Source organism: Manacus candei, unplaced genomic scaffold, assembly GCF_025592945.1.
Source record: "Manacus candei isolate 608988 ecotype Guabito, Panama unplaced genomic scaffold, ASM2559294v1 h1tg000106l, whole genome shotgun sequence".
Taxonomy (NCBI): domain Eukaryota; kingdom Metazoa; phylum Chordata; class Aves; order Passeriformes; family Pipridae; genus Manacus; species Manacus candei.
Window position 1 is genome coordinate 1,174,644 of NW_026138154.1, and position 11,745 is coordinate 1,186,388.

The window sequence follows — 11,745 nt, forward strand, 5'->3', positions numbered from 1 at the left end:
CACTGGATGAGACTCAAAGTCCCTTCCAACCCAAACCATGTTATGATTCTGTGATTTTTTTTTTTTAGCTGTGCCCCAGCCAGCCTGGGCAAAGGCCACGGGGATTGATGGAGCAGTGGGTACTCCTGATGCCCCCCAGGGCTGGCAGGGTGTAGCTATTTGGAGTTGGCTTCCCACCAAGTCCCCCGGGCTACAGCGAAAACCTCCCCCCTCCCCTTTGGGCAAAGGAAAAAAAAAACCTACAGAAACTGAAAGACCCGAAACCAACTGAGCTATAACAAAATATATATATTTACATACATCACAGTTTATATACAGTTACAATACTGTGTACATATGAAAAGAGAACCCCAAACAACCCCCCCAAAGGGGAAGGGAAAAAAACACAAACCCGAAGCAGGTATGCACAATAGCAATCAATAAAGAACTAGCAAAAGAAAATCTTATTACTCTCCTTGAGATAGCAGAATCATGCCAAGCACCGCTGGCACCCTCTGCCTCCCAAGGCCTACAAGGCCTCACTAGGCCTCACTAGGCCTCACACGAACAGTACCCTGGCTTATGTAAAAATCGTGTGGAATACTGGGAACATGGCCACTCCCTTGGTTACAAACTGGTCACCAAGGCAGGTCTAGACTAGAACTGTCACCCAGGGGCAGCTCTGATGGGGTCTCTCTTGCAGATCTGGACGAGTGTGCGGAGGGGCTGCATGACTGCGAGTCCCGGGGGATGCTGTGCAAGAACCTCATCGGCACCTTCATGTGCATCTGCCCGCCAGGGATGCAGCGCAGGCCCGATGGGGAGGGCTGCACAGGTACCAGGGCAGGCTGCCAGGGACTCCCAAGGGCGTGGGGATGGTTCCCTGCCAGGCATTGCCCGTGGAAGTTTATGTTCCTCCTCCCTGGGGTGTCCCGCTCGCGCCTTCACACACAACCCTCTGTTCACCTCTGACCCATGTGAATCAGAGTCCAGCACGGGGGATACCTTTCCTTTGGGTCATTCTGTGTCTGTCCTGAGCTGCTTTGCTTTGGGAAGGGGCAGCACTGGGCAGCCCAGCCCTGCTCAACCTCGGGCACAGCAGGGACACGGAGCCAGCCCAGCTCCAGGGCTGGCCCAGCAGCTTGGCCAGGGCAGGTGGAGGATGTGCAGGCCAGGGAAGCCAAATTTCGGCCACCCTTGCTTTGGGAGAGGTCCAGGGCAGGTGGATGTGCTTCCCAGCTGATGTGGAAATGGTCCTCAAGGGCTCTGGGAGGACATTTCAAACTGAGTGGTAGCACAGGGGCTCATGGAAAGCTCATGGAATTGGTTCTTTGCCTCACCAGAGCTCTTTGTGGTTTTTTCTTTCTTTTCTTTCTTTTCTTCATTTCTTTCTTTCTTTCTTCCCTTTTTCCCTTCTTTCCTTCCTTCCTTCTTTCTCTCTCTCTCCTTTTCCTCCTTTTCCTCCTTTCCTCCTTTCCTCCTTTCCTCCTTTCCTCCTTTCCTCCTTTCCTCCTTTCCTCCTTTCCTCCTTTCCTCCTTTCCTCCTTTCCTCCTTTCCTCCTTTCCTCCTTTCCTCCTTTCCTCCTTTCCTCCTTTCCTCCTTTCCTCCTTTCCTCCTTTCCTTCTCCCTTTCTCGCTTTCTTTCTCCCTTCTTTTCTTTCTCCCTTTCTACCTTTCCTTCCTTCTTTCCTTCTTTCTTTCCCTCTTTCTTTCTTTCTCACCCTCTTTCCTTCCTTCCTTCTTTCTTTCTCACCCTCTTTCCTTCCTTCCTTCTTTCTTTCTCTCTCTATCTTTCATCCTATCTCTCTCTCTTTCCCTCCCTCCCTCCTTCCTTCCCTCCCTCCCAGATGAGAACGAGTGTCGGACCAAGCCTGGGATCTGCCCCAACGGGCGCTGTGTGAACACAGCAGGGAGTTACCGCTGCGACTGCAACGAGGGCTTTGAAGTCAGTCCCTCTGGCACCGAGTGCATCGGTAATTCCCAAATCCTGCCGGGCCTGGAGCAGCACGTGGGGCTTCCCGGGGGCTTCAGGGGGTCTAAGAGAGCTGTAGAAGGACTTGTGATGTGGGTACAGAGGGACACGACGAGGGGCAGTGGTTTCACGCTGACAAAGGGCAGGGTTGGATGGGATATTGGGAAGGAATTCCTCCCTGGGCAGGGTTAGGTGGGATATTGGGAAGGAATTCCTCCCTGGGAGGATGGGAAGCCCTGGCACAGGTTGCCCAGAGAAGCTGTGGCTGCTCCATCCCTGGAAGTGTCAAGGGCTGGGTTGGACAGGGCTTGGAGCAACTGGAACAGTGGAAGGTTGCCCATGGCAGGGTGTAGAACTCCATGACCTTCAAGGTGCCATCCAACCCAAACCAGGGTTGGAACTCCATGACCTTCAAGGTGCCACCCAACCCAAACCAGGGTTAGAACTCCACGACTTTCAAGGTGCCATTGGTTGGAACTCCATGATCTTCCAGCTCTTTCCAACCCAAACCATTCTGTGACTCTTTGATCCTGAGCAGAAGGTTTGGGGGGCATCACCTTCACCTTTATCCGAACCACACCCCCTTCATGCTGGCGCTGGCACAGGCTGCTCCCTCATCCCTGGGGCTGACACTGGCTCAGATCCCAGACTCATATCCCCCTTTCCTCCACCCAGACACCCGCCAAGGGTTCTGCTTCACCGAGGTGCTGCAAACCATGTGCCAGATGTCCTCCACCAACCGCAACCTGGTCACCAAATCCGAGTGCTGCTGCAACAGCGGGCGCAGTTGGGGCCCCCAGTGCGAGCTCTGCCCCCTCCCTGGCACTGCCCAGTACAAGAAGATGTGTCCCCATGGCCCAGGATACTCCACTGATGGCAGAGGTGAGCTGGGGCCACATCTTTCAGTGCAGAGGATGTGGGTGGGTGCAGGCTGGGGCAGAGCCCGGAGCAGACACGAAGCCTCTGTGAGGTTCTCCGGGCGGGTTCTCAGCTCTGGGAGGCTCAGAGCTGCCCTGGCACAGGGGCTGGCAGCGGGCACAGAGGCAGCCTTGGCACTGACAGGTCCTTCCCTCTCTCCCTCCCCCAGACATCGATGAGTGCAAGGTCCTGCCCAACCTGTGCAGGAACGGGCAGTGCATCAACAGCATCGGCTCCTTCCGCTGCCACTGCCGGCTGGGCTACACCGCCGACATCACGGGCACGGCCTGCGTGGGTGAGTGGGGAAAAGGGGTCCCCTGCCTCTGGACAGCCCTTGTGAACCCAAAAAAATCTGGTTTAAGGAACTGCTCAGAGTCTTTTGGATCTTTTGAGCAGCAAAGGTGTTTATTGCCGACGTCGGGAGCGAGCGTGGTTCGCACCACGGAGAACTCGCTCGATGGTTTCACACACAAAATCAGGGGGGTTTATGCAATTTTCATAGATGATTAAATGCATATTCATATGATTACAACATCACAGGAGATCTCCTACACTTGTTGTGCTGCCTCAAACTGAGGTGCTCCCCCAAAATCCGTGTCTTCCTGCATGGTGAAAACAGGGCATTTACCTAGGAATGCCAGAATCCATAGGGATATCTGACCACTGACTGGTGTGGTGCCACAAAACCCAGGATCACCTCGTGTTCAGGAGCTCCTGGGCAGGCCGAGCTGTCCAAGGGGTGGAGGGTGTCCTGTCCCTGGGGGTGCTGACCTGTCTTGTCTCTCGAGGGTAGATCTGGACGAGTGTAACCAGTCCCCCAAGCCCTGCAACTTCATCTGCAAGAACACAGAAGGCAGCTACCAGTGCTCCTGCCCCCGAGGGTACATCCTGCAGGAGGATGGCAAGATCTGCAAAGGTATCCAGCCAGGAGGAGGAGCAGAGCCCCTGCCTCACCCCTGGCACCTGGGGGGATGTGGCAGAGCAGTTCAGGTCCTTCTGTTCAGCCAGAGCACAAGGGTAGACGTGGGGAAAGGTGCCACCCTTGTGGACTGGTGGGTGAGGGTTTCATCCTCCCGCAGTCTGGACTTGTCTCATCTGGGAAAAAAATCCTCCTTACCCTTTCCTACAGACCTCAGAGCCTATCCCAAGCTGTGCTGAGCTCCAGGGAGCTTCAACCTGGGTGTCTCCTGCATGTCAGTGCCACCAGCAGCTGCCAGGCTGGGGCTGTGCCCACCTCTCCCAGTGTCAGTGTGTGAGGAGGCTGGGCTGAGAATCTGGGAGACTCTGGGATTTGTGGATCCCAGGGGAGGCAGGGAGAAGTCTCTGCACCTTCCAGATGTGCCCATGTATAACACTGAGGTGGGGAGAGGCTCGTTCTTCTCATGGAAGAACTCTGGGTGTTGTTCCTGAGGCCAGTCCTGGTGTGCCCCGGTGTATCCACAGGTGGCACAGGCTGAGACTACATGGATAAGACACCTCAGGGGGATAAAATGAGACACTTTTCCTTGTTGCTTTAGACTTGGATGAGTGTTCCACCAAGCAGCACAACTGCCAGTTCCTCTGTGTGAACATCATCGGGGGCTTCAACTGCAAGTGCCCCCCTGGCTTCACTCAGCACCACTCATCCTGCATTGGTGAGTAGAGCCATTCCCTGCTCCCCAGGGCACCACCAGGACATTCCCATGGGCACAGCATCCCCAGGGGTCAGTTTTAAGCCCAGGAGAGTCTTTCCAGCCCCCAAACCCGCGGATGTTTTGCAGACAACAACGAGTGCACGGCTCAGCCCTCGCTGTGCGGAGCCAAAGGGCAGTGTCTGAACACCCCGGGCAGCTACAACTGCGAGTGCCAGAAAGGATTCTCCCTGGACAGCTCTGGGGTCAACTGTGAAGGTGGGTCTGGGTCTCCAGGGCTTTGGCAGAGTTGTGTTCCCCTGGGGAAGAGTTCCTGGTGCATCACAGTCTCCGAGGAGCTCAGCTGGGACAACGCTCTCAGGCACAGGGTGGGATTGTTGGGGTGTCCTGTGCAGGGCTAAGAGTTGGGCTGGATGATCCCTGTGGGTCCCTTCCAGCTCAGGATATTCCATGGTTCTATGAGGAGGGTCTGTGGGGCACCAGAAGCCCCCATGGGAAGCCCTGATGTGAAGGAGAGGTCGGTGCCTGACCTGCCTGGGGAAACACTGGCCCTTGGAAAAAGAAATGAAGGTCTCAGTGCTGCAGCCACAGCCAAGCTGGGACAGGAATGGTCCCGTGTCCCACCAGGAGAGATCTCAAGCTGGCCATGGGACCTGCTGAGGAGTGCCAGTGCTCAGCCTGAAGCAGAGTCCAGGCCTGACCTTAACTCCAAACCCATCCCAGGGGTGTCTGTGGGCCTTGGGGCTGAGAGTTCCCCTCACTGCCAACTGCAGGGACATAACTGGGCACAAGAACCACTCCCACATGAGCACCCTGCAGGGTGCCAGGCAGGTCCAGCTGGTCCCTGAGGGCCCTGAGGTCCCACCCACTGGTCCCTGAGGGGCCCCCAGCCCGGGGGGAGTTGTCCTGTTGTCCCATTGTCCCATTGTCCCACTGCCCCATGTTCCTTTGCTGCAGACGTGGACGAGTGTGACGGGAACCACCGGTGCCAGCACGGCTGCCAGAACGTGCTGGGGGGGTACAGGTGTGGCTGCCCCCAGGGCTACGTCCAGCACTACCAGTGGAACCAGTGTGTGGGTGAGTGAGACTGGGGTCCTGGGCCTGTGGGAGGTGTCCTGTACCTGTGGGGTGTGTCCCTTAACTATGGGGTGTGTCCCGTACCTGTGGGGTGTGTCCCGTACCTGTGGGGTGTGTCCTGTACCTGTGGGGTGTGTCCTGTACCTGTGAGGTGTGTCCCTTACCAATGGGATGTATGCTGTACCTGTGGGAGATGTCTCATACCTGTAGGGTGTGTCCTGTGCTTGTGGATATGTCCTGTGCCTGTGGGGTGTGTCCCCTGCCTGTGGGGTGTGTCCCCTACCTGTGGGAGGTGTCCTGTGCCTGTGGGGTGTGTCCCATAGCTGTGGGGTGCATCCCACACCTGTGGGACATATCCTGTACCTGTAGGGTGTATCCTGTACCTGTAGGTGTATCCCTTAGCTGTGGGGTGTATCCCATACCTGTGGGGTGTATCCCATACTTGTGGTCTATCCCATTCCTGTGGGTGTATCCTATAGCTGTGGGAAGCAGGATGGAGGGCAGCCGAGCCCCCAGTCCCTCTCCACCCCCCTCAGCCCCCTCTGACACTGGGTTTGGGTTCATCCCGCTGATATTCCTGCCCTACCCCAGAGACAGACCGGGACATTTCCCAGGGCTGGACCCCCCCTGCCCTGCCCCAGCTTCTCCCAGGAACAGGGAATGCCAGGAAGCTGCTCTGCCACCAGCAGCAGGATACCACCCCCCTCCCCCAGCAGCCTTTTGGGCTCTCGGGGATCCCGCTGGGAATTCCGGGCGGGGTGGGAGCACCGCGTCCCGCCCTCCCCTGAGCCTGCGCCCCTTTGTGCCGCCCCCGCAGACGAGAACGAGTGTTCCAGCCCCACCGCCTGCGGCTCTGCCTCCTGCTACAACACCCTGGGCAGCTTCAAGTGCGTGTGTCCCTCGGGCTTTGACTTCGACCAGGCCTTCGGGGGCTGCCAGGACGTGGACGAGTGCTCGGCCGGGGGCAGCCCCTGCAGCTACGGCTGCTCCAACACGGACGGGGGGTACCTGTGCGGCTGCCCCGGCGGCTACTTCCGAGCGGGACAAGGGTAAGGGAGACACTCGCACCTTCCCAGACGCTGTTCCAAAACAATCGAGGCAGCTGAAAGGCAGGAGGGCTCTGCAGAGGGACCTGGAGAGGTTGGATCCATGGGCTGATTCCAAGGGGATGAGGTTCAACCAGGCCAAGGGCCGGGTCCTGCCCTTTGGCCACAACAACCCCCGGCAGCCCCACGGGCTGGGACAGAGGGGCTGGAGAGCAGCCAGGCAGGAAGGGAGCTGGGAGTGGGGATGGACAGGGAGCTGAACAGGAGCCAGAGTGTGCCCAGGGGGACAAGAAGGCCAATGGATCCTGGCCTGGCTCAGGAACAGGGTGGCCAACAGGGCCAGGGAAGTGATTCTGCCCCTGGACTCAGCACTGGTGAGGCCACCCCTGGAGTGCTGTGTCCAGTTCTGGGCCCTCAGTTCAGGAAGGACATTGAGGTCCTGGAGCAGGTCCAGAGGAGAGCAACGAGGCTGGAGAAGGGACTGGAGCACAAGTGCTCTGGGACAACCTCCGAGGGCAGTGGTGACACTTCTGTTTGGATCACAGAAGTGAGCTGGGTCTCTCTGCTCTTCTGCCCCCAGACACTGTATCTCTGGCTTGGGCTTTGGGAAAGGTCCCTACCTGCCTGCCCCCCAGGAAGAGGATGAGGACAACCTGCTCTCCCCCGAGACCTGCTACGAGTGCAAGATCAACGGCTACCCCAAGAGGGGCCGGCAGCGCCGCAGCCTCAACGGCACCGAGAGGCACCAGGTGGGACACCCACGGCACCCTGGGTGGGCTGGGGGGCAAGGCAAGACCTGGGGCACTTGGGAAATAGTGGGTCCTGCCTCAGTCCAGCCAGAGCAGCTCACCCCACACCCGCCTGGGGTGTTTGGGGCCGGCCCTGAGTCCACAAGTCCTGCGGGAATTGGGGATCTTTGGAGTTTGGGACACCCTGAGGTGACACACACTTGTGTGGTTTGGCCACAGATGTGTGGAGATCCGTGAAGCCAAGAGATAAAGCAGGTGTTTCCCATCCCTGGGAATGTCCAAGGCCAGGTTGGACGGGGCTTGGAGCGACCTGGGACGGTGGAAGGTGTCCCTGCCCATGGCAAGGGGGTGGAATGAGATGAGCTTTGAGGTCCCTCCCAGCCCAAACCAACCGTGTGTTTCTGAGCGAGGGGAGGTGATGGGGGAGAAGTTCCCACAGGGTCACTGAGGGCTCTCAGCACTCACTGTCTGACTCCAGGCTGGGCCTGTCACTGTAAATACAGGTTATTCCTCCACAGGGAGTTCTGGCCTCTGTCCAAGGCTCCCCCAAGAATTTCACAGCCCTGGCAGGTTGGACTGGGAGGTCATTTTAGGCTCTGAAGTCCTGCCTCTGCAACTGAGGGCTGTGTGGTGGCTGGTTCAGTGTCAGAGACACAACCAGGGCACCGAGAAACACTTGTAGGAGATTAAGGACCATGGAATTATAGAATCATAGAACCATGGAATCATAGAATCATGGAATCAGCTGGGTTGGAAGGGACCTCTGAGATCATCGAGTCCAACTCTTGATCCAACCCCGCTGTGGTTCCCAGCCCATGGCACTGATGCCACATCCAGTCTGTCCTTAAACACCTCCAGGGATGGAGAATCCCCCCCTTCCCTGGGCAGCCCATTCCAATGGCTGAACGTATGGAAGTCGCTGTTACTTCTCAGAGCCGGTTTGGGGCAGAACTCCCCGAAATCACACCCTCCTCCCCCCGGCCCCGAGGTGCTGGGGGGTTCTGTGAGTGACACACCCCCTTCCTTGGCAGGACCACGCCGTGAACTTGGCCAGCATGGACGTGGAGGCCCCGCTGTCCATGACCCTGAACCTCTCGGACCTGGCGCGCAAGGAGCACATCCTGGAGCTCCTGCCGGCCGTGGAGCCCCTGGAGAACCGGGTGCGGTACCTCATCTCCCAGGGCAACGAGGAGGGCTATTTCCGCATCCACCAGAAGGAAGGGCTCAGCTTCCTCCACCTGGGCCGCAAGAAAATCCTGCCCGGCACGTACCTGCTGGAGATCGTGAGCGTGCCCTTGTACCGCAGGCGGGAACTGCAGAAACTCGAGGCCAAGAACCACCTCGACTACTTGGCGGGGGAGCTGGGCCAGGCACTGAGGATGAAGCTCCAGCTCCAGCTCTACTAAAAAAAAAAAGAGAAACCCCCCCCACGGGATCCATCCACCCACCCACCCCGACAGTCACGGCCCTTCTCCTCTCGCCATCCACGCCTCGGGGACAAACGGGCTCCTCCTCTCGCGCCGCCGCCCCCCTCCTGCCACCGCCTGGAAACCCCGGGAAACGGCCCCCTGGGAAACGTCCTTCTGGGATCAGCACCTGGGATAGCTCTGCTCCGTGAGCCAAAGCCGCACCCAGAGCTCCCGGGAGCTTTGCCGAGGGTTCCAAACCTCGCCAAAGGTTCCAGCCCCTCGCCGGCAGGGACTCCCCGCCCCCTGCTCAGCTCCCTCCTGGCTCCTGCAACCAAGACACTGTCCAAGCTGGCAGGGTGGTGCCATGGGGTGCCTCCATGGTCATATCCCACCCCACGGCCCGGGAAATGTGAGGGGGGCCTGGGGAAAGCTTGGGAAGGAGCTTTGGCAGGGCCTGGTGTCAGTGCCTTTCCCAACAGCTCTCGTTCCTCCTTTGCTTCTGCGTTGTCACGATGGTGCTGCAGAAACCATCCCATCCCTGCCCTGGCTGTGCTCTGTCTCTCGCTGTCTTCTCCATGTTCTCTGGTCCCTCTGGGGCTCCTCTGGTCCCTTTAGGGCTCCTTTGGTGCTTTTGGGGCTCCTCTGGTCCCTTTAGGGCTTCTCTGGTCCTTTAGGGCTCCACTGGTGCCCCTAGGACTCCTCTGGTCTTTTGGGGGCTCCTCTGGTGCTTTTGGGGGTCCTCTGGGGCTCCTCTGGTGCTTTTGGGGCTCCTCTGATCCCTTTGGAGCTCCTCTGGTGCTTTGGGGGCTCCTCTGGTCCTTTGGGGCTCCTCTGGTCCTTTGGGGCTCCTCTGGTCTTTTGGGGCTCCTCTGATCCCTTTGGGGCTCCTCTGATCCCTTTGGGGCTCCTCTGGTCTTTGGGGGCTCCTTTGGTGCTTTTGAGGCTCCTCTGGTCCTTTTGAGGCTCCTCTGGTCCTTGGGGACTCCTTTGGTCCTTTTGAGGCTCCTCTGGTGCTTTTGGGGCTCCTCTGGTCCTTGGGGGCTCCTCTGATCCCTTTGAGATTCCTCTGGTGCTTTTGGGGCTCCTCTTTCAAGCAGCAAAGGTCCCCTCTGAACAAAAAGGCCAGTTCAGGGTACCCCCCTCCCATCCCAAAGCAACCAGGCCGTGGGACCACAGGCTCCCGTTGGGACACCTCAGGTCTTCCCACCAGGATAGGCTGGACAAGTGTGGAGCTGGAAGGGCTTTCCCAGAGCTCCAGCAAGTCCAGGGGTTCAGGTGTCCTCCCGAGGAGGAGCTCTGGGGAAAGGCAGAGGGATTGAAGTGCCTGGTTGGGTGTGGTTGGACAAAGCCGGTGGGAAGCACCTCCTGATCCCGGCAGAGAGCACCGGGATGCTTCCCATGTTAGAGGGGTGGAGGGCTTGGGAAGATGCACATCCCACTTTGCAGGGGCACATTCCATGGCCAGCAGCCATGAAAATCCCGGGAAAAGCAAGATGGGGACAGGGTGAGAGGCAGGAACAACCACTTCCAAAAGAACCCTGGGCTCGGAGCCGCTCTGTCCGTGCGACTCCGGTGCTTGTGGCCACATCCCCCTGGCCAGGAGTCCCTCCCCTCTGGTTGTCCCCTCCATCAAGGTGACCCCAGAGATGGACAGTCTCTGGTTCCTGCAGATGGGATGCACTCCAGAGGGTGTGGAAAACAGGAATCCAGAGGCAGGAGGGCTCCCTGCTTCCCCCCCTAATTCCAGCTGGGCTTTTCCTCCTCCCCTCCCTCCAGATGTCCTTCCCTGCGCTGCCATTCCCTAAATCCTGCATGAACCTCTCTCTCTGCAGTTCCCAAATGGATAAAAGGTGCTAATTCACACGGAACTACCTTATCCCAGCCCCGAGGTGCTCCCAGCTCCGGGAAGCCGGGGCTGGATCGGGCTCGCCGGCGTTGCTGCACTGTCCCCACCACCCCTCATATTTATGGAGAACCACCAAAGTCCTGCTCCCTGGGCCTCGGGAGGAGTGCAGATTCCTGGAGCTTTTGGGGGTTTTTATTATTTTTTTGGGAATTGGGTGGGATTTTCCTGGTCCCCAGGGGGTGGGGGAAGTGTGTGTTTACTGTACTGGGGGCTGAAGTCAAACTTGAAAACTCTTTTGCAGCTCCAGACTCTGGATTTTACAAGAGTTCCCCCCCCCAGAGCTTGTGACAGGATGGGTGGCCTGATGTTTGGGATGGTTTTCTTTGTTGGTTTTGGTTTTATTTTTTTTTTATTTTATTTTTTTATTATTATTTTGTTTCATTTTATTTCATTTTGTTTTCCAACAGGTGCTTTTTTTTTAACAAAAAAAAAAAAAAGGCAAACCAAAACCCAAACCTATTAATAATTATAAATTAGCAGAGCTGGGTTTTATGTGTGTGTGTTGAGCCAAAAAAAAAAAAAATCTCAAATGAAAAAGCTCAAGGTTTCCTTCCTTCCTCTCTGGGGTGGTGTTTTGATTTGGTTTTTGGTTTGTTGTTGGGTTTTTTTTTTTAATTTTGTATTGACATTTTTTGCTGGTTGGTTGGTTTGTTGTTTTGGTTTTTTGGTTTTGGTTTTTTTTGTGGAGAAAGGGGGGAAAAGTGTGGAAACCCAAAACCTTGTGCCCCTTGTCCCACACAGAGAGGTGGCTCTTTGTGGAATTCCTTTTTTTTTTTTTTTTTTTTGTATCAGAAGCAACAGCAACAATAAAATTATTTTGGGTTATAAGTGGGTCTGTGTTTCTTCCTTATCTGGGCACGGATTTGGGGTGGGGCTGGTGGGGGTGGGAGGATCCATCCAAGCCCCAACGTGCAGCTTCTATGGAGACACAGGTGGGATTGTCCAGCCTGGAGAAGGGAAGGATCCAGGGAGACCTTGGAGCCCCTTCTAGGGCCTAAATGGGCTCCAGGAGAGCTGGAGAGAGACTTGGGACAAGGGATTGAGGGACAGGAAACAGG

The 11,745-nt window shown here is 57.1% G+C and overlaps 1 protein-coding gene across 1 annotated transcript in view; it reads left to right on the top strand.

Moving 5' to 3' along the window:
- LOC127461445 (fibrillin-2-like) overlaps positions 1–9,520 on the top strand; it is a 108,843-nt gene extending 99,323 nt beyond the window's left edge. Inside the window, exons 55-65 of the mRNA XM_051769264.1 lie at positions 683–814; positions 1,827–1,952; positions 2,627–2,833; positions 3,039–3,164; positions 3,663–3,785; positions 4,387–4,503; positions 4,630–4,758; positions 5,458–5,577; positions 6,395–6,626; positions 7,204–7,372; positions 8,404–9,520. Coding sequence (XP_051625224.1) covers positions 683–814; positions 1,827–1,952; positions 2,627–2,833; positions 3,039–3,164; positions 3,663–3,785; positions 4,387–4,503; positions 4,630–4,758; positions 5,458–5,577; positions 6,395–6,626; positions 7,204–7,372; positions 8,404–8,778 — 1,856 coding nt within the window. The 3' untranslated portion in view covers positions 8,779–9,520. The remainder of the gene's footprint in view (positions 1–682; positions 815–1,826; positions 1,953–2,626; positions 2,834–3,038; positions 3,165–3,662; positions 3,786–4,386; positions 4,504–4,629; positions 4,759–5,457; positions 5,578–6,394; positions 6,627–7,203; positions 7,373–8,403) is intronic.
- Positions 9,521–11,745: the final 2,225 nt, after the last annotated feature.